Consider the following 22,658-nt stretch of genomic DNA (forward strand, 5'->3'; position numbering starts at 1 on the left):
TGATGACTTGGAGTCAGTGGACTTTTCTGTGCATTCAATAAGGAACCCAAATCCTGACAAAACTAGCGCTGATTGCCTGCTCTCAGGAGCGTATTATTAGAGCCCGGGTGTCTAGATAGACCAATATGTAATTGTACTTTACCTTTAAGGAGACAGCGTCTCGGACCACACTTCGTGAGACAGGGGTGGGGGCGGGGAGCGCAGTCTGCCCTCTCTTTAAAACAACAATCTAACAGCTCTACCAACCTGAGATGGCTTCAGAGGGAGGAACCACCTGTATCACCCCCTTGCTCAGAAGAGTCCTACAACCCCTCCGCATAAATCATCTGGTCCGCCCAGCTAAGACAAAAGCGGGGACTTTTGCCAGAGTCTTCTTCATCAGACAGAAAAAAGCTGCTGCTGACTCGGAGGGGAGGGGATCATGTTGTCTGCGTTTGGTTTCCCCAGCACTCTCTGCATAAACATGACTTGCTGTTCTAGGGTTGAATGCTGGAGCTGGCAAACCGCACATGACTCTCCTAGCGTGGAGAATTTCCAGACAAATGGGGCACGCTCCATGCTCCAAGTTAGCTTCCGTACCAATTGTGGTTCACACCGTTAGCACAGCTAAACATAAGGTAACCAACTCAAGAAATGTATAGAAAGGTCATAAAACAATGTACTCAAAATCAGCACTCTGCCATTAGACGACTCACCAACTTGGGCCGGAAGAACAGTTAAACTTAGAGGATGCTGAATTACCTAGAAGCACCCCTAGCGTGTCTCTAGCAAGGTAAATAGCGTGAAGAATTCAGGGGACAACTGTGGTAATTGAGGGAGCTACCTGCCTTGTGATATCCCATACAATGTGTCTTGTAGCGAGTGAATCGGCTAACAGAGAACCTTTATTTTTGTTATTCTTTCCTAAAATGGATTTACAGCATGTCCACCACCATGGACCAAATAAAACATTAAAAATCCAAACCGTACACATCATTAATGAGAAAGTTTATTAGTTAGTGCTGTGTATATTAAATGCTACATACAGATATTTAGCATGAATGTCACATCCATCTCCACGTGAATTTTTTTTTCTTACTAACTTACCACAATCTACAATTTGAAAAAGCTAAAGAGGAGTTAAAGTGTGCTGTGGAGCACAAACATTTTTAAAAAACAGATTACAGGAACTAACACAGCAGGCATGCACAAGGCAGAGTGCAGGACTACAGAGGAACGCGGAGTACACTTTTTACCCCCAACCCAAAATGGCTCCTTTAATCCCAGTACTCAGCATATCCCTTCCTCTGTGGCCCTGACCCTCCCACCAAGAATATATATTTATATAGAAATTTAAACAATATTTAAAAAAACAAACAAACAAAAAAAAAAACGAATGTACAATGCAAATGTTGAAGATAAAAAGGCATAGCTTTTTTAAATATATTTTCTCAAATTCTGACTGCCATTTTGAGTCAAACTTTAAATGTCTGGGGGAACCGAAAAAAACAAACAAAAAAAAAACACCTCTTTAAACAATACACAAATGTTTAAGAATGTATATGTAAAATATATATATGTATATAAAAAAAATTAAAGACCACAATATAAACATGGAGGCTTATGGATACACCCTGAATTGCTCATGCTTTTAAGGCCAAATGTATCTAGAGCTCTGACCTCCACACGGCACATGTTAATTATAATACTGCATGTCCCTCAGAGGCCTGCTCATCTATCACAGCCACATGAAAATGGAGGGAAACCAAGAGGGCTTACCCTACCTCGCTTGTGCAACACTACTACCACAGTCACCTTGGAGTTTAAAATAAGGGCCGTAGAGATTTGCGTACATTTCTTTTACACTCACAAGAACTAGGGTGCTAAGGAATATGACTTGTTGAGGGGGGATATAAGAAAAATAAAATAAATTTAATAAAATAAAATAGAAAAGCAATTGCATTCACGTTTCTGGGCTCCAAGCACACCTTCCCTTTCAACATCACGGGGAGAAAATGAACGACTCTCATACCGGACCGAAAGCAACATGGGGTGTCATTTTACAGTTTTAAATGCAGGCAAGTAAACTGGAAATATAATAAATCTATACAGGCTGTAGAAATCTCACACACGCTACTTAACAGCAGGGAAAAAAAAAACAAACAAAAAAAAACACGGATCATGTTCGAAGTTTGGTTGACACTAAACGAGGTTTTGATGTTGACTGTTTCTCAAAGCTGGCTCTGGATAAGGGGAAAAAACTAAACAAACCCAAAAAAGTCAAGAAGGTGCCCAAAACTACTTGTATTAAACACCACCACCATTATCATTATCTTCATCATCATATGCCTTGAAATCTACAACGTTTAAAAAAATAAGAATAATAAGTTCCACATAATAAAAGAAATGTATAAAAGTTTATTTTCTTTTTTTAAAGGAAGACTAAAGACAGGACTAGAAAACATGACACATACATACTAAACTATGTATTTACAGTAACACAAAGCTGCTTCAGGACAGTCACACTTGTGGGAATATGAGCTATATGTATATATACATGATTAATGTATATATATTTCTATATAGAATATATTGCAGTGAAATGCAGAGACGGTGATGGACTACCTGGTTAACGACATGCCATCCGGGGCGTGTCTTACAGTACTTGAATTAGTTATTTTTTTTTTTGGTACAAACAATTTCTGCCTTATCGAAGGGCACACACACACACACAGACACACACACATATGACGAAACACTTACAGACAGCATGGATAATTCAGTATATTGTAATATAGGCTAACCCACCCTCTGTTTCAAAACATCTGTTCAGCTTGGACTAGCTGAGGTGTTTAAAAGCAGGCAATACAGTTTGAAACAGTGAGGTGAGGACATATATACAGTATTCTTCATTCATTTCAGAGCTTAGCTAGGGACGGACTGATCTCCCCTTGGTTTATTCGTGACTGGTAGAAAGCGATCTGTGGCTGCAAAAGAAACTCAAACGAAGCACACAAACTACGTCTAAAAATGCATTACCTACCGACTATATTTTTTTTATTTGTTTGTTTTTTTAAATAATTTTTTAATATAAACTCCATAACTCTGAGGGATAAAAGACTGATCGAAATGAATACCAAACTAAAAAACTGGCATAGAGACTCCAGAGGTGAGGCATTTCTTCATCTCTGACAGCTACGAAACAGCTACGCCTGCACCCTTTCTCTCACCGTTGGATGTTTTTGTCCTTCATTGTTTTCCCTTTTTTGTTATAACAAAAACGAAGCTTTAATCAAAGCTAAAAAGAGAAATGATGCTTCTAAAATTTCAGCACCTATTGCTTGTCCGTGATGAAATGGTATACAACGGAATAAGTCACGTATTTGTAAGTAATAATAATAACAATAATAATACCTCTTGTTTAGTATTTTTGGATCTAAAAACAACTTTTGAATAAAAAAAAAAACAAAAAAACACAAAGGTTACTGAATAAGCGAAGGGTATCCGCCTCCCTCGGCAGTGTGTTGGACAGTGTGTTCCTGAAGCAACCCGAGATCGGCAAAGCGCTCTCCGCACCACACGCACTTGAACTGAGCATCCCTGGAATGAACGCTTTGGTGTTTGGCGAGGTGCTCGCGCTGCTTGAAGCCTTTATCGCAGCTGGCGCATTTGTACGGTTTCTCGCCGGTGTGGACGCGCCGGTGACGGTTCATCTCGGACGAGTATTTGAACCGCTTCTCGCAGTCTGGGCACTTGAGCGGCTTCTCCCGCGAAGGGTCGCAGCGGTGCTGCACAAACTCGGATGAGGAGAGGAAGCGTCGGTCGCACAGCGAGCACTTCAGAGGCTTCTCGTTGCAGTGCGTGGTTTGATGCCGCTGCAGCGTCGCGGCTTTCTTGTAGGCCTTGCCGCAGACGTCGCACTTGTACGGCTTGTCCGGGTTGGTGGGGGTGGTCGAGGGCTCGCCGCATTTGTGCCGTAGCAGCTCGCCCGACTGGCTGAAACCCTTTCCGCATGAGGCACATTTAAAGAGGTTGTCCATGCCGTGCACGTGCTGGTGGTAAAGCAGGTGCGACGGCTGCAGGAAGCCCTTGTCGCACAAGTTGCACTTGAACGGTCGGTCTCCGGAGGCCGTGTGCGTGCGACGGTGACGGACAAGCGCGTACTGCTGTTTGAAGCTCATCTGGCAGTCGTCGCAATGATACGGCCGCTCCTCGGAATGCGTTCGCTCGTGCTGCCGCAGGTCCGACGGCCGCTTGAAGCCTTTGCCGCAGGTGGCGCAGCGGAACGGCCGCGCGCCCTGCGGCTGGCACTGGTGATGCAGCAGCTCGGACGACTCCTTGAAGTGCAGCTCGCACACGTTGCACTTGAAGAGGTGCTCGCCGGAGTGAGCGTACATGTGCCGCACTAGATGGGACCGGTGCTTGAAGCTCTTTTCACACACGGCACACTTGAACGGTCGCTCCGAACTGTGCGTGTGCTGGTGGTGCTGCAGGTGTGAATGCTGGCTGAAGCTCTTGTCGCACGTCTCGCACTTGAACGGCTTCTCGCCCGTGTGCACGCGCTCGTGCCGTGTCAGTTCTGACAGATGCCGGAAACCCTTCGAACACACCGAGCACTTATAGGGCCTGTAAGGAGTTGAGGATTCAAAATTTGGCTGCCCAGAAGCCCCGACCGCTGCGCTGCTGCTCGCCGATGCCCCGTCACTGGAAGGCTGAGTGTTGCTGCCCGACGAGGTCGGTGTGGCGTTTCCTGAAGATCCGGGCCGGTAGGTTTTCTCGCAGATCGAGCACTTCATGGGGTTTCCGCTATTGTGTGCGTTGTGGTGCTGTGCCAGCGACGTGAGCAGCGAAAAACCCATCTTACACACGCCACACACGAATGGCTTCTGCTCCACCTGTACGCACTGATGCTCTAGAAGGTCCGTGGCTTGGTGAAAAATCTTTAGGCATTGCGTGCACTGGAACGATCGGTCCTGGCTTACCATGCACTGGTGCTCGTGCGGATTGGCCAGGTGCGAAATGTCATGGCCGCATGCGCCGCATTTGTGGCCTCCTTCGCTCCCCACCTGCAGCGTCGGCTGCTGCGCCTGAGACGGGTGTTGCTGCTGCTGGCTGTGCTGCTGGCTGTGATGTTGCTGCTGTTGTTGCTGCTGCGACTGTAGGGTTTCCGGCTGCAACACGATGCCGTACACCGCGCATCCGAGCGCGCTCTCCGCCCCTGGCGGGAGGGTGTGGACGACTGGAGGCGGGGCAACAGCATGCTGCTGCCACGCCTCTGCCATCCGCGCCCGCGTGTATGGATTGAGCTTGGTGCCGTAGTGGGAGCGCTTGGTGTGCGAATCCAGGGGGAAGGGGTTGCTGGACTGCCCGCGGTGCGACAGGTGGGGGGGCAACGAGGAACTCATTTTGGCAGCTTAGTAGGACCAAGACAGGTGAGGAATGGGAGATGTATTATTACACCGCGAAGCTTCAGGAGCACTCGCTGGCTCCGAAACACACTCAGAGCCCCGTGTGGGGCGGCATCCTCCAAACGTGAAGAATGAGATATGGGAGGTGAAGGAACAGAGGCAGTTCCACCAGTTTACCTCCAATTTGGTCAGTCCTGCAAAAAAACAAAACAAAAAAAATTTTCATGACTCTTATTTAAAAATCAGGTCCTGTATCTTGCTGTCGTTTTCTTCAATCTGCACAATTTGCCTATATAGCGTGAGGAAATATACAGAGTGGAACCTTTGATTACGAGCATAATTTGTTCCGGAATTTTTAAAAACACACTAACAAAACTCTTTTAGTAATCGATTTTTACTGATTTAATCGATTCGTGATTGCAGCCCTAGTCGCTCTTTTGTACGTGCACTTTATGTTGTCTTTTTTGTATAAAAACGTAGATAAAACTTTCATTACAAAAAAAAAAAAAAAACACACTACTGTTTAAACCTGGCAGCATAACACGTATACAGAAGTGCAGTTCATTGAACGTTCTATGCTTTAAAATCGAAGTTTAGATTAGTAATTCTTCCCATGCAAAAGTTTACACACACTCATGAGCATGAGTAAAATTCAAGCTTTTTTGCATTACAGGAAACCAAAATTCCCGCGTGAATGCTACTGCTTTTAAATATCTTGCATATAAACGTATTTGAGAGAAATGAGGCAAAAAAAAACAAACAAAAAAAAAAAAAAAACGGAGAAGTTGTATAAAAGTTATTCTCAAAAAATACGAAGGATGTTCAAATCAATTTGGGACTTGTGATGAATGACTTTTGTATAAAAACGTAGATAGTTCCACGTTAACTTAAATGTCAATCTGTCTTGTCCCAGCTATAGCCAGCTGATTAGGCTTCTTAGTTAGCTAGTTAGTTTTTTTGTTAATTTATGTTGCATGTAGCATCTTGGTCCTGAAGGAACGTCGTTTCGTTTAACTGTATATGGCTGAAGTGACAAAGACTACTTGACTTGACTTGAGCTTCACCCCCTATTGCATGTGAGAGTAAAAACTCCACAGAAATTCACAAATATATGAGTAATTCCATCTCAAATCAACCAATGAAAGAGAAATTTTCCACCATCACCTCTCAGATTTTGCTGATTTCTTCACCAATTGTTGATATTGCCATGAAAATAAAAACCCCAAATTTTTTTGTCCCAACTCCCACTCGTTAAAAAATGGCAGCCATCTCAATTTTTGGCCTCAAAGTGCTTTTAGACATGCCACGCCCCTTTTTGAAATCCTCTTTTCCTTGATAACTCGCTTGCTTTATGTCATATGGAGATGAAACTGGGTATATTTATGTAAGTTTTTATGTAGATTCAGATTCTGCAATCGGAATTTGGCTATCTGCTGTGGTTATGGAGATATGTCTGAAAAACCGTTTTTTGGGGGTACCCCTTTTCGACCCCCCAGAACCCAAGGTCTGTATGTATATATGTTACTCAAAAAAATAGGGGTTACTTCACATCACCTTATCTTGAAAATAAATAAAAACCAGGGGTGTGTTATGCCCTGTTTTATAGAAATCATCAAAAATTAATTGTCCAGGTTTTGCAAATGTTTTACGATTTGATACACATTTTATATACAGAGAATGTACATGGATGTACACAATAGGCCTTATCTACCAGTAAATGTGTCATTTTATGGTGGTACATGTAAGATACATGTATCACTGTCAAACAGTATCCTGTAACTGAACCATTCAGGTTCATACTGATCAGAAAGTTGAATTACCAACTCCATGAGTGACCTCGCACTTAAGGAACTTGGTGATTGCATCATCTTTTTCTTGGTGCTAATTAAGTGCAGAAAAACAAAAGCAGGTGAGTGTGTTTTATTTATGTTAATTTATTAACTGAAGCTTTCCAATGTAGTTTGTTATCTTAATCACAATCTGATTACAAAGACCTGATGGCAAAGCTTGTCTGTTCTTTGGATTCTCGTGACTATATGTTGCACAGGTGTGAGCAGTGCCCCCCTAAATCAAAACTATCTGATTATCTTGATTAGGGCAGGGCAATATGGGCAAAAATATTTATCACGATATATATTTAAATATTTGCGATAATGATATAACTGACGATATGATTGACACGAGACAAAGCAGCTGTTTGTATGTGCATTAAAGCTATATAAAATTTTAACAGTGCAAATGCAAATTCCACACCACTGAAGTTGGACCATTTTTACAAACCAATTCTGGTTCATCTGTTTCATTTAACGATCCGCTTTCGCCTTTCTTATTCTCCGCCGCCGCCAAGCTTTTTCCGCCATAAGCGTTTGGAAACAAAGGCACTGCACATGCGTGTTTTACCCATATTCTATCGCGATATTTCATTTTCTTATCATTGCCTAACATTGTACCGGTATTACCGTGGAAGGTATGATATGGCCCAGCCCTAATCTTGATGGTATATTTGAAAATGCTGATTTGGACCCAGATGACACTGTTCAGTTCAAGCAGTGGATTTCATTATGAGGCTTTGTGAAAAATGTGACCCCCGCACAGCTCATCACTATACAGCCAAGGCCCAAGCTGCTTATTTGAAAGAACTGAAAAAGAAACTTCCCATTGGAAAGGAGGCTGTTATCCTCATGGATTTTGCTGAATGTTATTTTTTATTTGTCAGGATGCTGTTCAAGGTTTTCATTGGGATACATCCCAGGTGATTCTGCATCCTTTCGTGGTTTACTATAGGGGTGGTAGTGAAAACAATGGTTCACTAAGTTGCAAAAGTTTTTGTGTTGTCAGTAATGAAAGGGAACACAATGCTATTGTTGTTCACAAGTTTATTAAGGTTCTCATGAATCCACTGAAAGTTCTTCTACCAAATTTAAATCATGTGCATTACTTCTCAGATGGTGCAGCCAGCCAGTACAAGAATTATAATTTTTTTTTTTACAAATTTGTGGAGGCATTTCCTATCAAAATGACTTTGGTAGCTACAAAGTGCATGCCTTTCCTAGTTGATATTATTTGTGTCACTGCAACTTGACAGGTCTCGTACATGTACATGTACCTTTTTGTCTTATTCCATGAACTCTTTTTTGTGGGCTTTGTTCTTTCAGAATCAGATACCCAGGGTGATGAAAAAAAACTGTGATTAGTCCTTTTAGTGTAGAGAGATGAATAACGTCATTATCAGTCTTTGACTAGACATGCATTACAGAAGAATTTGAGGTAACTTTTACATTGAAAGGAGCAGATTTTATGAGTATGCATTAAGTATTCTACAGATATTGCAGTACATTTCTGTGTGTCAAATCATTTAATGTTGCAAAACCTGGACAATTAATTTTTGATGATTTCTATAAAACAGGGCATAACACACCCCTGGTTTTTATTTATTTTCAAGATAAGGTGATGTGAAGTAACCCCTATTTTTTTGAGTAACATATATACATACAGACCTTGGGTTCTGGGGGGTCGAAAAGGGGTACCCCCAAAAAACGGTTTTTCAGAAATATCTCCATAACCACAGCAGATAGCCAAATTCCGATTGCACAATCTGAATCTACATAAAAACTTACATAAATATACCCAGTTTCATCTCCATATGACATAAAGCAAGCGAGTTATCAAGGAAAAGAGGATTTCAAAAAGGGGCGTGGCATGTCTAAAAGCACTTTGAGGCCAAAAATTGAGATGGCTGCCATTTTTTAACGAGTGGGAGTTGGGACAAAAAAATTGGGTTTTTTTATTTTCATGGCAATATCAACAATTGGTGAAAAAATCAGCAAAATCTGTGATCATGTGGTGGAACCCACTGGTTGATTTGAGATGGAATCACCCATATATATATATATATATATATTCTAGAGATGGAAGAAAAAAAAAAAAAAAAGTTTTCTGTTACATATTCATTTCTTGAAAAAAAAAAAAAAAAAAATTGAATCGGTGTTAACAGCCTTGCATTGCAAATCGAATTAGTACCCAGATCTCATGATGATAACCTAGCAAACATTGGTTTGACGGCGACGTCGTGTCCCCGGCCAAAAACAGTCGCTGTAGGACGTCATTAATTGTTAAAATGTGTGACACAGAACATTTCCTAAAAATGCATTCAAAGACGTTTGAACACATCTACAGTTGTCTGGAGTTGCACGTACAGCCGTTACTTTGACTTTTAGCTAAGTGCTGTTCAACATATACCCTCCAAGCAAAAATAATTGACGATTTATGACACATTTCAACAGTCATCAAACGTCCAAATGCTCGCTGGGTATCGTATAAAGCCATGCCTGGATCATCACATCTCTCCTGTTAAATTTATTTCCAAACATAATCTACACAAACACCACCTGACTACAGCGTTCATGCTGTATGCTGTATGACGAATCTCTCCATGTTTTATCGACACCGCTCTATAATTTGGGTGTTAGTTTCACCACACCTAGCTAACAGGGATGGTGAGAATGACCAGGATATTACACACTATTTAGTCACAGTTGTCCTACTGTGAGTCACTATGTATAATTGGACCAGCTTACTTTTTTCAAAATACTAAGTAAACGGTCTTTTTTATTTACTCCCATCTACTGATTAAAAACCTTACTCAGTATAATCACATGAGCTGAACTTTAGAAAGCCCGTCCTCCTCCTAAGCCAGGGTATCGGCAAACTTAAACACTCACAGAGCCATTTGGAACGTTTCCCGCAAAATAAAAGGAAACTTCGGGAGCCACAAAACCCTTTGACATCTAAAATGAAGATAACACTGCGTATATCGTTTTTTACCTTTATGCCATGTATTAAAAAAAGTGGAGTGTGTTGCATTAATGAAATAAATTAACTGCTACAGAGAAAAACAATTATATTTTTGCACTAAAAAGACACCAGGTTGAAGGTTACTTTTAAATAAAATACTCAATGTGTCCTACTTGAGTCCTTCTCGTATTAAAGAAAGAAAAAGGCAGAACTTAAATTATCCACCTGCAGCTAACCAAAAATGCCGTCTACTGGAGCGTGCAGTCAGCGGTCACCCTGAATAAAACCGGGGCTCAAAAAGCTCTGGCGGATGTCGCACACTGGCGGTTGTGACACATATTTTGAAGCAGCAAAAAATTAAACACTGTCTATTTTAATGTTATAAGATCACTATAATCTTCACATTTAAAAAAAACTACCAAAAAAACTTTTTTTTTTAAGCCACAGGGAGCCACAGCAGAGGAATGAAAGAGCCTTATGCGGCTCCCGACATTAAAAAGTGCATGTATTTTGATTTACAGGTGAAGAAGACGCAGAAATGTTTTATCGGTTTCATTAAACACTATGGCCATAAATCAGTCTGACTCTCAGAGAAAAAGAAAAATAAAAAAAAAAGAGGGAAGTGCGAGTGGTGTCTGCCAGACCTTTCCTTTAACGAGCAAGCTAAGAAAGAAAAAGAAAGAAAATAAGTCAAGAATCACTGTCTACTGCGCATGTTCCGAATAAACCTCTTTCTCATGACCCTCGAACCTCCACATGCTGCGGTGCTAACGCCTGTTGCCTCTCCTAGTACCATGGTAAGTTATGAAGTACACAAAATAAACATGGGAATGCCAAACAGAACTAAATAAAACAACTATCTATTTTCAGCACATCGCTGTTAGTTTGATTTTTTTTTCCAGGTTGTTTTATATTGACACTGGACCTCATTTATTAGACACTCACTCATCCGTCTATACCACTTTATCCTGTATACAGGGTGACCAGGGACTTGGAGCATGTCAGAGGAGAGTATAAAAATTGGGAACGACAATTAGCCTAATCCACATGTCTTTCGACTGTGGTAGGAAACCGGAGCACCAGGAGGAAACCCACCGAGCACGAGGAGAACGTGCAAACTCCATACACACAGACCTTGAGGCGGGAATCAAACCCAGACCCTGAAGGTGCCGTCTGTCTCAGTAATCTTTTAAAAAAAGAAATGTCTGTGGAACCAAACTGAAAATGTTCACCAGGATTACATTTTCAGAAAGGCTTATTTTCTTCCTACTTGTGTGTGTGTGTGTGCGCGCGCGTGTTGCCAGTAAGTTTTTCAGGCATGTACATGGCACAGCTGATTTACTTTCAGTGACGCTTCCCTACAAAAACACCATAAAAGGCAAAGTTCACACGGCTGAAATGGCGAGCAAAAGCCAAAAATAGACTTTCTCAGCAAACAGAAGAGAAAGTTGTTTAAACCCATGTCTTTTACAATAAAAATATCCATTATTTAAAAGTGTAACAGAACCTAAAAGGCCAAAATCTGGAGCGGGCTCAGCAGAAAAGTTAAATGAGCTGTGAATTAAGTGATGGCTTAAAATGGGGAAAAAAACGAGCACATTGCACAGACTTTAACTTCTGTTTAATTGTGTTTTTATTTATTCTAAGTGAAATTCTTTGCTGATGCAAATTCAGAATTTTTTTTTATGCCCTTAAAATGTCAATTTACAGAAGCAGAAGGGCAATAGCAGTGGTCACGTCACTTATCGGTCGAATGAAGATAAACAGAGCTGACAGACCCACCACCTGATCCTGTCTCTCTTTTAGATGGCAGCATTCTTAATAAGGGGAAAAAAGAACAGTCTTAGTAGCTTAAGGACTTCCCTTTTTAATTATGTCAGTAGTTGATACCATAATACATAAACCTCTGGGTTTCATAAAACTTTCATTACAAAAAAAAATTAAAAAATACACACACCACTGTTTAAACTTGGCAGCATAACATGTATACAGAAGTGCAGTTCATTGAAAGTTCTATGCTTTAAAATCGAAGTTTAGATTAGTAATTCTTCTCATGCAAAAGTTTACACACACTCATGAGCATGAGTAAAATTCAAGCTTTTTGCATTACAGGAAACCAAAATTTCCGTGTGAATGCTACTGCTGTTAAATATCTTGCACCTATCTTAAATCTATTTGAGAGAAATGAGGCAAAAAAAAAACAAAACAAAAAAAAAAAAACGGAGAAGTTGTATAAAAGTTATTCTAAAAAAATACGAAGGATGTTCAAATCAAACTGGGACTTGTGATGAAATTTCTCATGAATGAAGGCGTAAAACCGGCTGACATTTCCAGAACACTTTAGACGCAGTACAGTGATGATACTTTCTTTTCTTTCTTTCTTTTTTAACGCCATGCCAGCTTCTATGGCTATATTCATGGCGAGAAGCATTTTTGTTATTCAAGAACTAGATAAGATGTTTCTAAGAATTTTAAAACCATATTTGGATTTACTTGCTTAAAAACTTTTTTTTAAAGTGTCAACAGTGTAAAACAAGTTCCTTAAAGGAGTAAAAAAGTTACAGTCAAATAAAATATGTTTAATGGACAACTGGGTCCTGCATGTTGAACATTGTGGTGGGTTTTCTCCTGACAGTAAAAATGTGTGTGTTGCTTTTGTGTGTCCTATCCTGCATCTTGTAGAGGTACAGTGATGATACTCTTAGCCGCAGTAAGACATTTAAATGGGGCAAACATTTTTAAAGAAGATGTGAATGACGATCCCGGCCGAGATGACTCAGAGCTCACTGCAGTCGCTCCCGTGAACATTCAGCGAGTGGAACACCTGATCTTTGAAAATAGACAGCTAACTTGTCGGCAGCTGCATTAAAGGAACTCTGCTAAGACCTTTGTGCTACATCCTCCGTACAGTCCTGACCTCGCTCCAAGCCATTTCCACACAGAGTTCCTGGGAGGCCAGTGTTTCAGACGTGAAGCAGGTAGTCCGACCGTGGCATAGGCGTACTGAGAAAACTTTGCACCAGTGAAACACTAAGATAAATGCATTAGTGTAGCAAGGGATTATAAAGAGAACTAGTTATTCTGCACAATCTAAAAGCACGGTTTACAAGGAAATTGATAATTTGGTAACTAGATGTTACATATATTTAACTACTTAAAAAAAAGAAACAAGCATTTTATTTCAGACGCAAGATTGCTTTGGAACTACCAATAGAAGATCGAACCTCAGTGTTCAACTTTTCCTTTAACTCATCTGTAGTCGAAAGTCGATTGGAATCGACGGAGTAAAGTCTCTGCATTGAAGAAGGAAATCATCTCTTTATGTATCATCATTAGATCTCATACATCGAGTAACACTTAACATGTATATTCTGACTACAACAACGCTAAGTGTCGTGAAGTCAGAACCAATAAATTTGAACAGGTGCCCTAATTTATTGTTTTTGGCCAGCCAATAAAATTTTTTGTCCAAAAAGTGAATTTATATATTTTTTTCATAATGTGAAACTGTTTTCAAACAATAACACCCTTAATGACGTCTCAAGCTCATAATTGACTTAATACACCTCTGAACGTCTGACACACGCTGATCTACTTAGATTTAAGGATCAAGTACCGGCTTGTTGAAGTTCCAGGAACGACACATCGAATAAGTCAAACCTGCCAATAATACCCCTGTTTCAATCAGAATGTTAAGCATATTAATAATAATAATAACAATAATACAGTTATTTTATTTGGTTCTCTTGTTAACTCTGTCTACATCCTCTCTTGTAAATCTCTTCACAGAAGAGAAATTTACACTTTACTAATCCAACCACGAGATTCATTTCAATATGTTGTTCTTGTGTCAAACACACTCCCTAAGGTTACCTGGTGAAAGGTAAAAGTAAAAGTGAAAAGAAACTATAACATTTTGCTTTAAAAAAAAAAAAAAAAAAAAAGAAAACTAAATATTTTGTGCTGAAGAAATGTACTTATTTCTAAATCACAATTCTTTTGTGTGATGATTCACGTAGACACACTAACTCTATAATAATAAAAAAAAAAAAAATTACGTTTATAATAGGGATGACCTGTTTGATGGGCCAGTGACCAGAAATGAACAGTTTTCAGTTTGACTGGTCATGACCGGTAATCGGCCGATCAGCACCAGATAAAACCAATTTAATACTGCGCAGAAGCGTCAGAGTGGTACAACAAACACACATTTTTACGGCATTAAATCATCAAAAATTGCATGTTGAAAGCCTTCAATCAGCCTTTTTCTCCAAACTCTGTGAACGAATTAGTCAAAACACAAATTAGTCGAAAAATGGCGAAAAGCCACTTAACTCACACACTCACCGTCAAGTCTTAGGACTTAGAAAAACTTAGGTGTTTTAGGTTGTAAAATGTCATTGGTTCTGTATAACCCTACAAGTGGTGCACTCTGAACTATTTACACATTTAGAAGTGAATTATTCGCCAAGTTTGTTTAGAAATAATTATGATGATATGTGCTGCTTAGTACGTATCAAACTAACAAAAGTTACTTTGTATTGTTTAAACGCTACACTTGTTTCTTTAAATGAGAAAACTAATGTTTTAAGGAACGGGCTAGACTTAATTACTCATTAAACTTTAAGGGTTAAAACTATAACAAAATCAGGTGTACGGAAAATGTTATATCGGATCGGGATATTTATAAAAATTGTCATACTTATAGAATTGCTATTTTAATAGAAACGGCACCAAGGTACCATGATACCATATCAGCAGGCGGTGATGGTGATTCCCATCCCTAATGCTGTGAGAATTTAAGGACATCCTGAATGAAGCAGCTGAGTATTCTTTGTTAAAGCTCTGCTGCAATCAAAAAACTTCTGATCATTATTTAAAATATATATATATATATATATATATATATATATATATATTACACTCAATTTCATTGAAAGTGGGTAGATTTCACTACTAATTAATTAAACCCCTGAAAGAGTGAAGAGTAAAGCTGGGAAGCTCTGGGGATGGAGATGGACTGGAGGAAGATGCTGCTGCTGTAGTGCAGAAACTCCCATTGTTCTGCCTGGAAATGAAACATCTCTGCCTTTAACACGAGTTTTTTTTTATATGTAAAATGTATGTGGATTGGAAAAATAATAAACCATAAGAGACATTTCATCAGGCAAAACAGGAACCTGCACCTTTTCTTTAATTAATTTAAACCTTCACGCACACTTGTTTACCTAGCATTAGCATTAGCAGACATCTAAATTGGGGTTGTTTTCTGTAAAAACGAATAAAGAAAAAGACAAACAAAACCAACCAGGTTATGGTAAATTAAAAAACAGGCCGGCTTACACTTTAACATCATGTATTTTTATTTGCAAAACCTGAAAACACTGCTGATTTCAACCGGCGTGCTAACTATATTAGCACCGCCAATTCAGAATACATCATGTTTAAGACTTTGTTAGAGTTGTACATACCTTAGTGTTTCCCCTTAACCGAGTATGCGTTAGAAGTTGATTAATTCCCCGGCTTTAAAAGATGTTAAAACACACTCCAAGCCCGAAACTGAGCGTAGGCCGCAAGTCAATCCTCGGACTTTCCTGCTCGCTGGACGCCACGGGCCGCTCCCACAACCCGGGTGTGAAAAGCACCGCGAAACTCGGGACGCGCTCTCTCTCTAAACAAGAAGAAATGAAACCCCGCGTTCCCAAAAAACTGAGGAAATCATCTCCCCATGTGGAAAGGCGTGTGTACTCGCATTTTTAAGTTAATTCCAGTTTAATAGCAGCAGCACAAGGCTCAGTTTGACCACCAAACCCCCCCTAACAGGAACCTGAATAATAAATAATTGGCATCATACCGAGGACACACCGGAAACCTGCTGAGGTATTCATTTAAAACAACTTCACAAGCAAAAACACACGCCAAAACAATTTGTTTAGTTATTTATTTATTTAAAATACACTCGTCCCTTCTGGACATGTGCTTGTTTTTTTGCTATTTGTAAAAAAAATAATAATAATGTGGCTGGATATCTTTCATTCCCTCAAAGAGACAGATAATTGCATCTCTACATCATGTTTTTTTTTCCCACTTGACGTTTAAACATGACATTATCTTCATTCAACACAGACAGGACTTGCTGATCACAAACTGTTTCCACACACAAAACAACCACAGTTATTATTTATTGAATATTTCATCCATCCGGAACTATTCATTCACGCTTATTGTTGCAAGTCGGACGTCATAACAGTGCGACACATTCAGCCTTTTTTATGAAGTTTTCGTTTCCTCTGAGTTTATTTTAAACGTTATGTCAGCTATTATATGCTGCTAATTATCTGGGAGCGTTTTTTAAAGAAACTACATTATCATATGTGTGTGTTTTTTAAAAGTGTGTACGTGTTTTTGTTTTTTTTAAACATGCTTGTTAATTACAGCAGCAGCAGCTCAGAAGATGAAAATGAAGCTGTGTCTCCTTCTAGAAAGATCCAGAAACTGAACGTTAACGCGAAGGATGTGAGTCCAGCTGGTGGAGAAATGCGAGGAAACGTGACCAGGTTTGGTGCGTCAAAGCATAACAAGTCGTACATGAGGGTTTTTCACAAAGTGAAACTAAACACTGTTTACAATTTTACTCAGGGTGGTGTCTGCAGTGAAGGCTGAAGGTTCATGTCAGGACTCTGTGGATCGGCTTCCTCTTCCTCCCTCCGTGATGGAGATGTTCAGAGACTCAGAAGAGCAGCACATAGATGATCACCGTCAACATGGAGGACGGATCAGGTCTTTCCAACACGAGAGAGGAAACTGGGCTACGTATGTCTATCTGCCATGTAAGGCTCGTGGATGATGAGAGCTACACAATGTAGATGGTGGCGTAGATGGTTAGCACTTTGGCTTCACGCATCCAGGCTCAAAGGTTCTATTTGTTCCATGTGCTTGGTGGGTCTTCTCCCACAGTCCAAAGACGTGCAGATTATTTTACTTGCCGTGTGTAAGGTTAATTGAGTGTGTGAGTGCCTTGCGATGGATTGGCACCCTGTTTAGAGTGTACCCCGCCTTATGTCCCAATTCTTCTTGGAGACTCTCTAGGGCCCCCCGTGATCCTGAACACAGGATAAGCAGTATAAAAGATGGCTGAATGAATGAGAACTTATGTAAAGCCATGTGATCTAAGACAAAGTTCTGGCATGATTCATAAGGAAAAAGATTTCTAAAATTGGTCCTGTCCCATCCAAATTCTCTTGTTTTTAACTGTAACTAGTAAAAGTCAGTGATACAGGGAAAGATCGTTGCTATTGCTACAAACAAATACACCCCTACACCACATTTCAGTGCTTCCTTAGAAGTCCTGCCCCAACATTTATGGTCATGCATTGCCAATTCAACGACACTAAAAATTGGGCTGACCAATAAAATACAGGGGCACACATCTTTTTAATAATTCACAGGTTGTTCAAATCTCACATGTTGGAGTCACTCGTACTCTATACAAAGATACAACTTAACATAGTCTCACACAAAATGGACCGAGAGATATCCTTGAGGTGATATTGTTTGCATTAGTCAAGATTTAAATGCTATGTCTGCATTTAACTGCTTATGTATATTGGGAGCAAGGGAAACATTAATATACACTATCTAACTATCTAACTATCTAACTATATATATATATATATATATATATGACCTGATAGTCACACCATTATTTGGGTCTTTTAAAACTTGACCCTTTATTTTTAAATCCACCTTGAAAATCTACTTTGTCGCAAGTTGATGGTCTCCCACTGCTCTACAGAATGTTTATGGCGATGACACCATTGACGAGAGCTGTGTGCATAAAGTGCAAGAAGTTTAAAGAAGGCAAAACCAGCATTGAAGACAAACCACACAGTGTGAGATCATCAAGTATATATTTTTTTTAAGAGGATTCAAGAGTTAGATTCAGCGATGGCACAGATGAGTAGATGCATCAGATGGTAGTAGACTATGTCGAGTAGAACTTTTGTATAGAGGAAAATTTACTTCATCAACATGTGCAATTTAAACAACCCATGTCATGGTAATGGTTCGCACTTTGATCCTCCAGGGTCAAGGGTTTGATTCGGTCAGTGTGCGTGGAGTTTCTATGTTCTCCCTGTGCTTGGTGAATTTCCTCTGAGTACTCTGATTACCTACCAATGTGCAAAGCTATGCTTATTAGGCTTATTAGAGTTTCCGGATTCCCCCGTAGAGTGCGATTGCTTTTGCACTCACACACACAATTAACCTGAGCTTGTGTTACCTGTGATGATCTGGCACACCGGTTCACAGTGTACCCCACCTAGTGACCCGATTACCTTGGAATAAGCAACAGGGGCTTGTGACCTTGTACAGGATAAGTGCTATAAGAGAATCAGTGAGTAAGAGTGACCACTGATGCCCCCTGCTGTAGATTGGTTGAAAAAGTTTTTGCGTGCCTCTTTGCTTATTTCTCATTTGTCAAGCAAAGTTTGTGTACGAACACTGGGTCGTATTTAGATCACACACAGAATGGACAGTCATTGGGGTGATATTTGCAGAATTTGTTAAGAAGTGTATTAAAATGCTTTGTCTTCCTTTAACTGCTGATGTATGAATCAGTTGTATTGGGAGCAAGAAAAACTTTAATATACACTATATGATCGAACGTATGCACAATAGAAACACTGCAAAACAAGAATGTCATTGTATTCTTTCTAATTAAAATTTTCTTTCACCGGGCCCCATTCCAGCGTGATAAGTTGTCTGTAAACAAAGCAACACACAGTTTCTTGGGGTAGAGTGGGAGAACTTGAGTGTCCTGTACAGAACTTTGACCTCAACACCACTGAAGACATTTTGAATGAACACAAATCCCCCACAGCCACAATCCAAAACCTAGCAGAAATCCTTCCTGAATAATTGGGATGTTCAGTGAGCACATATAGGTGTAGCATACTTTTGGCCATATAATATGTATGACTGGAACATGTAGAGGAAGCAATTATAAACACTAAGCGCCTGCTTCAGTTTTATTGTGCACTATATGTGGGTCACTGAGGTCAGACATAAAAGTATTATCACTCTCAAAGCCCTGAATGTTGTCCCGAATCTGCCACTTGCATTTCAGACGAGCCCGAAGACGCATTTCTGGAGCTGCTGAACGAGCTACGGGTTTGCGCCGCAGCTCATGGCGTCACCTTGACTCCAGCCGAAGAGTTTCACGTCAGCCTTTCTCGGACAGTGGTCCTGCGGCACCACTGGATCCAGCCGTTTGTTCAGTCTCTCCGTTCTGAGCTGGCGACGTGTCTGGGGTCTGTATCTGTTTTCTCTGAATTATCCTCTTTGACCTGACGCTTGCATCATGACCTGTAGTAACTGTCAGCATTGATTTTTATTTTGTTCAGATTTGTGTGTCTAGCAGATAAACTGAAGGTATACACCAATCCAGAAAAAACAAGGTAAGTTCTCATTTTAATAATAATAGTAGTAATTTTAATCCAAATACATATTTTTATATTATGATCACTACATATAGTTACAGACACTACATTACACCCCCTTAAGTGTTTTTTAGTTGAGATACTTCAGTTAAGTAGCTAATAAAAAAATCTTGTTTAAAATCCATTTCTTCACACGGGTGTGTATGTATCTCGCCCAACCAGAATAACTCCTCACCCCAGCTACATAACCTTTAAAACTAATTTCTAATCGTAACTAGTATGTCGGATTTCAGACCCTGATAATTTTATTATTTTTTTTTAACGTACAAGTCATTGTGACATCTCATTCTTTGCAGGACTTTTTTCGGGATGGAAATCTCCACGGGTCACATGCAGCTTCTTGAGGTTGTGAAAAGAGTTGACAAGCTCATGGAGGAGTTCAACCTCAGCACTTACTATGAGGTCAGCAGATTTCACAACAAACCTGAGTCAGATGACTCAACCTCTACTTTTTTTCAAATGATGACTTGTTGTTTGTCTACTAGGATCCATCGTTTCACTTGAGTCTGGCCTGGTGTGTTGGGGACGTCGCTGAAAAACTGCAGCCCGAGTGTTTATCGGAGTTGCAGGTACAGTGTGTATGAAGTAGTGACGGGAATGTTTGAACTGAACATCTTTTTCTTTAACATGATAAGAATGATTGATTAATGAATGGGTTAGGACTCCGCATTTATATATTGATTCAGACTGTTTTACAACTTATAAACACAATAAATAAGAAAAATATTCATAAAAAATGATGATTGATACCGTTATTGTCTTAGATTTTGAAAATATTATAAATTTTGAAAATTGTTTTGTGCAGCCTGTACTTTTTAGTATGCTAATTAGGCCCAACTTCCCTTCCATGGCACTGAAATCACATGATCTGAGACCTCATTATAAAACAACCATCATAGCATACACAGAGCCAACTCGTGAGGAAATCTGTACGGAATCTGTAGAGAGAAGTCTTCACTTGTTTGGGTTTTTCCCCGCCATCTTGTTTGTTTTGACACCTTGTCACATGACCGTTGCATTTGCATACTCATTAATATTTATTCGCGTTTGCCAAAGATGTGTGTGTACACTGGATTCGACTTGACTGTGTTTAACTAATTCAACACACTGTTTTGCTATATTGTTTTTTTTTTTTCTTTTCTTATTTTTAACATACTAGGCAGTTTTACACATGTAATAAAAATTTTGAGAATCATGTTGATTTGAAACAATCTTTCAAGCTTATGAAAGTGGTGGAGAAAACAAACACTGGATTCGAAGTACTGAACCATAATGCAGATACACCACATGCTTTTTCTAAAGCTACAGCAAAGACTCAGCTAGGCTAGTTAGCCATCTTAAAGATGAGAGTTGAGACTTGCTCTGTGTAAGCAGAGTATACAGATGACGTGAGGTGAGCATGTTTTATATAGGAATCTATGGAATTCATATGGAAATGTTCATAAACGGTCTTAGTGGTAGGCTTCCAGTCTAAAACGTGGCGCAAGAAAAAGCCAGACAGCATACGTTAAAACCTCAGTAAGGTGCAACATGTGCTGCGTCTTACACAACGATGAGGCGGATGCTCATATGGTTAATAGGTTCTAATTAAAACTGCATGCAGCCTTGCACGATGCCACATTGTGCTTGGTATCTCTCTTTTTCTCAGTTGACACAGAACCAACTTTTATCTGATAACCTCTAGATGCTGTTGACATGATGAACCGTTTCGCCTTCACCCCATTAAGAGCTCTTTGTAATATTAATACGAGCAGTTAAATAAGCATCCGGCAATTACTGAACCACTTACTGTGGCCATTAAACGTGTAAGTTTTTTTCTTTCAGGATGTTACTTGAGTAACTATAACAGCTGGCTTACTGAACAGTTGTAACCCACTGAACTGTTTATTTATATTTCTTTACAGAGTCTCGTGGACGGCCATGAAGATGGACCTTTCCAAATAAAGCTAAACTGCAAGGAGCTTCACTGCAAAACAGGGAATAAATTCTATCGCTTTCCACTTCAGTGACAAACAGCAGGATGGATTGGACAGTGAATATATGCTGATAGTTTCAGGCAGATTAGAAAATCCAGACTCGCCATCCTGAAGGTGGATAAATGTAGTATTGCACTGTGTGAAAGATTTAATAACATTTTTTTACCTACAAGGATAAGAAAATCAAATCAGAGAAGCTAGAATTTCCATTACAAATCTTCGAGCCTGCACAATAAACTGAATTAAAATATTTTTATATGGTTTAACATAGGAAATGGTTTTAACACCCTTTTATTATTAGTTTTTTATTACTGTAATATTTTTATTAAGGAACTGAAACACAGAATTTAGGATTTATTTAACATTATAAAGCGAACTGCTTCTTTATGTACTTTTATAATAAACAGTCAAAAGTTTGGATTTGTTTTCTACATTTTAGAACAACACTGGAGATTTCAAAATTATGAAATGACACAAATGACATTAGGTAATTAGGTAACGACTACAGTCACTTGTTTTATCTAAGACATGAAGGACAGCTGTTCTGGAACAGTTCTTGCAAGAACGTTGTTGTCAAACCCATCAAGCACCATGATGATGAAACTGGTTCTCATTAAGACCTTCCCAGGAAAGCAAGACCAAAACTTTCCTCTGCTGGTTCATTTAGAGTTACCAGCCTCAGAAATCACCAATTAATAATTAACAGCGCCTCAGATTAGAGCCATTATGAAGGATTTACAAAGAATAAGTAGCAGATACATCTCAATATTAACTGTTTAAAGGTGATTATTGTACAACAGACAATAATATGTGTAAATTATAGGTGCAAATATATAGTCTCAGGTACAATTTGTATACAGATTTATATGGAAAAAAAAGAATATACTCTTTCTGCAAAAGGCCAGCTGCTTCTTTTTCATGCATGCAAAACATAGAAGCTTTCTTTATTTTTGGTCTAAAAAATTAAATTTTACATAATATGCTGCTTTATTTTATTGCCT

At 39.5% G+C, this 22,658-nt stretch overlaps 2 protein-coding genes across 4 annotated transcripts; one reads left to right on the forward strand and one right to left on the reverse strand.

Moving 5' to 3' along the window:
* Positions 1 to 1,241: 1,241 nt before the first annotated feature.
* znf319b (zinc finger protein 319b) lies at positions 1,242 to 16,011 on the reverse strand. The gene is made up of 2 exons (XM_053506463.1): positions 15,653 to 16,011; positions 1,242 to 5,581 (listed from the first exon to the last, which is right to left on the reverse strand). The coding sequence occupies exon 2, from the start codon at positions 5,382 to 5,384 to the stop codon at positions 3,462 to 3,464; it is 1,923 nt and encodes a 640-aa protein (XP_053362438.1). The 5' UTR covers positions 5,385 to 5,581; positions 15,653 to 16,011; the 3' UTR covers positions 1,242 to 3,461.
* A 429-nt stretch (positions 16,012 to 16,440) lies between these two features.
* Positions 16,441 to 22,446, forward strand: usb1 (U6 snRNA biogenesis 1). 3 transcript variants are annotated; one of them, XM_053505077.1, is made up of 8 exons: positions 16,441 to 16,576; positions 16,664 to 16,738; positions 16,821 to 17,011; positions 19,309 to 19,492; positions 19,586 to 19,639; positions 19,978 to 20,083; positions 20,167 to 20,250; positions 21,586 to 22,446. In XM_053505077.1, exons 1-8 carry the CDS (start codon positions 16,506 to 16,508, stop codon positions 21,688 to 21,690), a joined length of 870 nt encoding a protein of 289 aa, XP_053361052.1. In that variant the 5' UTR covers positions 16,441 to 16,505; the 3' UTR covers positions 21,691 to 22,446. The 3 variants fall into 3 exon arrangements, with proteins under 3 accessions (XP_053361052.1, XP_053361053.1, XP_053361051.1); XM_053505078.1 differs by having other exon boundaries at positions 16,441 to 16,743; XM_053505076.1 differs by having other exon boundaries at positions 16,441 to 16,738.
* The last annotated feature ends 212 nt before the right edge of the window (positions 22,447 to 22,658 follow it).

The sequence above is a fragment of the Clarias gariepinus genome, chromosome 10, assembly GCF_024256425.1.
Source record: "Clarias gariepinus isolate MV-2021 ecotype Netherlands chromosome 10, CGAR_prim_01v2, whole genome shotgun sequence".
In the NCBI taxonomy this organism is placed as follows: domain Eukaryota; kingdom Metazoa; phylum Chordata; class Actinopteri; order Siluriformes; family Clariidae; genus Clarias; species Clarias gariepinus.

Excerpts from the sequence above, each read along its gene's own strand:
- znf319b (XM_053506463.1), bottom strand. The coding sequence starts at position 5,384 with ATGAGTTCCTCGTTGCCCCCCCACCTGTCGCACCGCGGGCAGTCCAGC.
- usb1 (XM_053505076.1), top strand. The coding sequence starts at position 16,506 with ATGCTGCTAATTATCTGGGAGCGTTTTTTAAAGAAACTACATTATCAT. Across the intron at positions 16,739-16,820 it reads ATGCGAGGAAACGTGACCAG|GGTGGTGTCTGCAGTGAAGG; the intron begins GTTTGGTGCGTC and ends AATTTTACTCAG. Across the intron at positions 19,640-19,977 it reads ACCAATCCAGAAAAAACAAG|GACTTTTTTCGGGATGGAAA; the intron begins GTAAGTTCTCAT and ends CATTCTTTGCAG.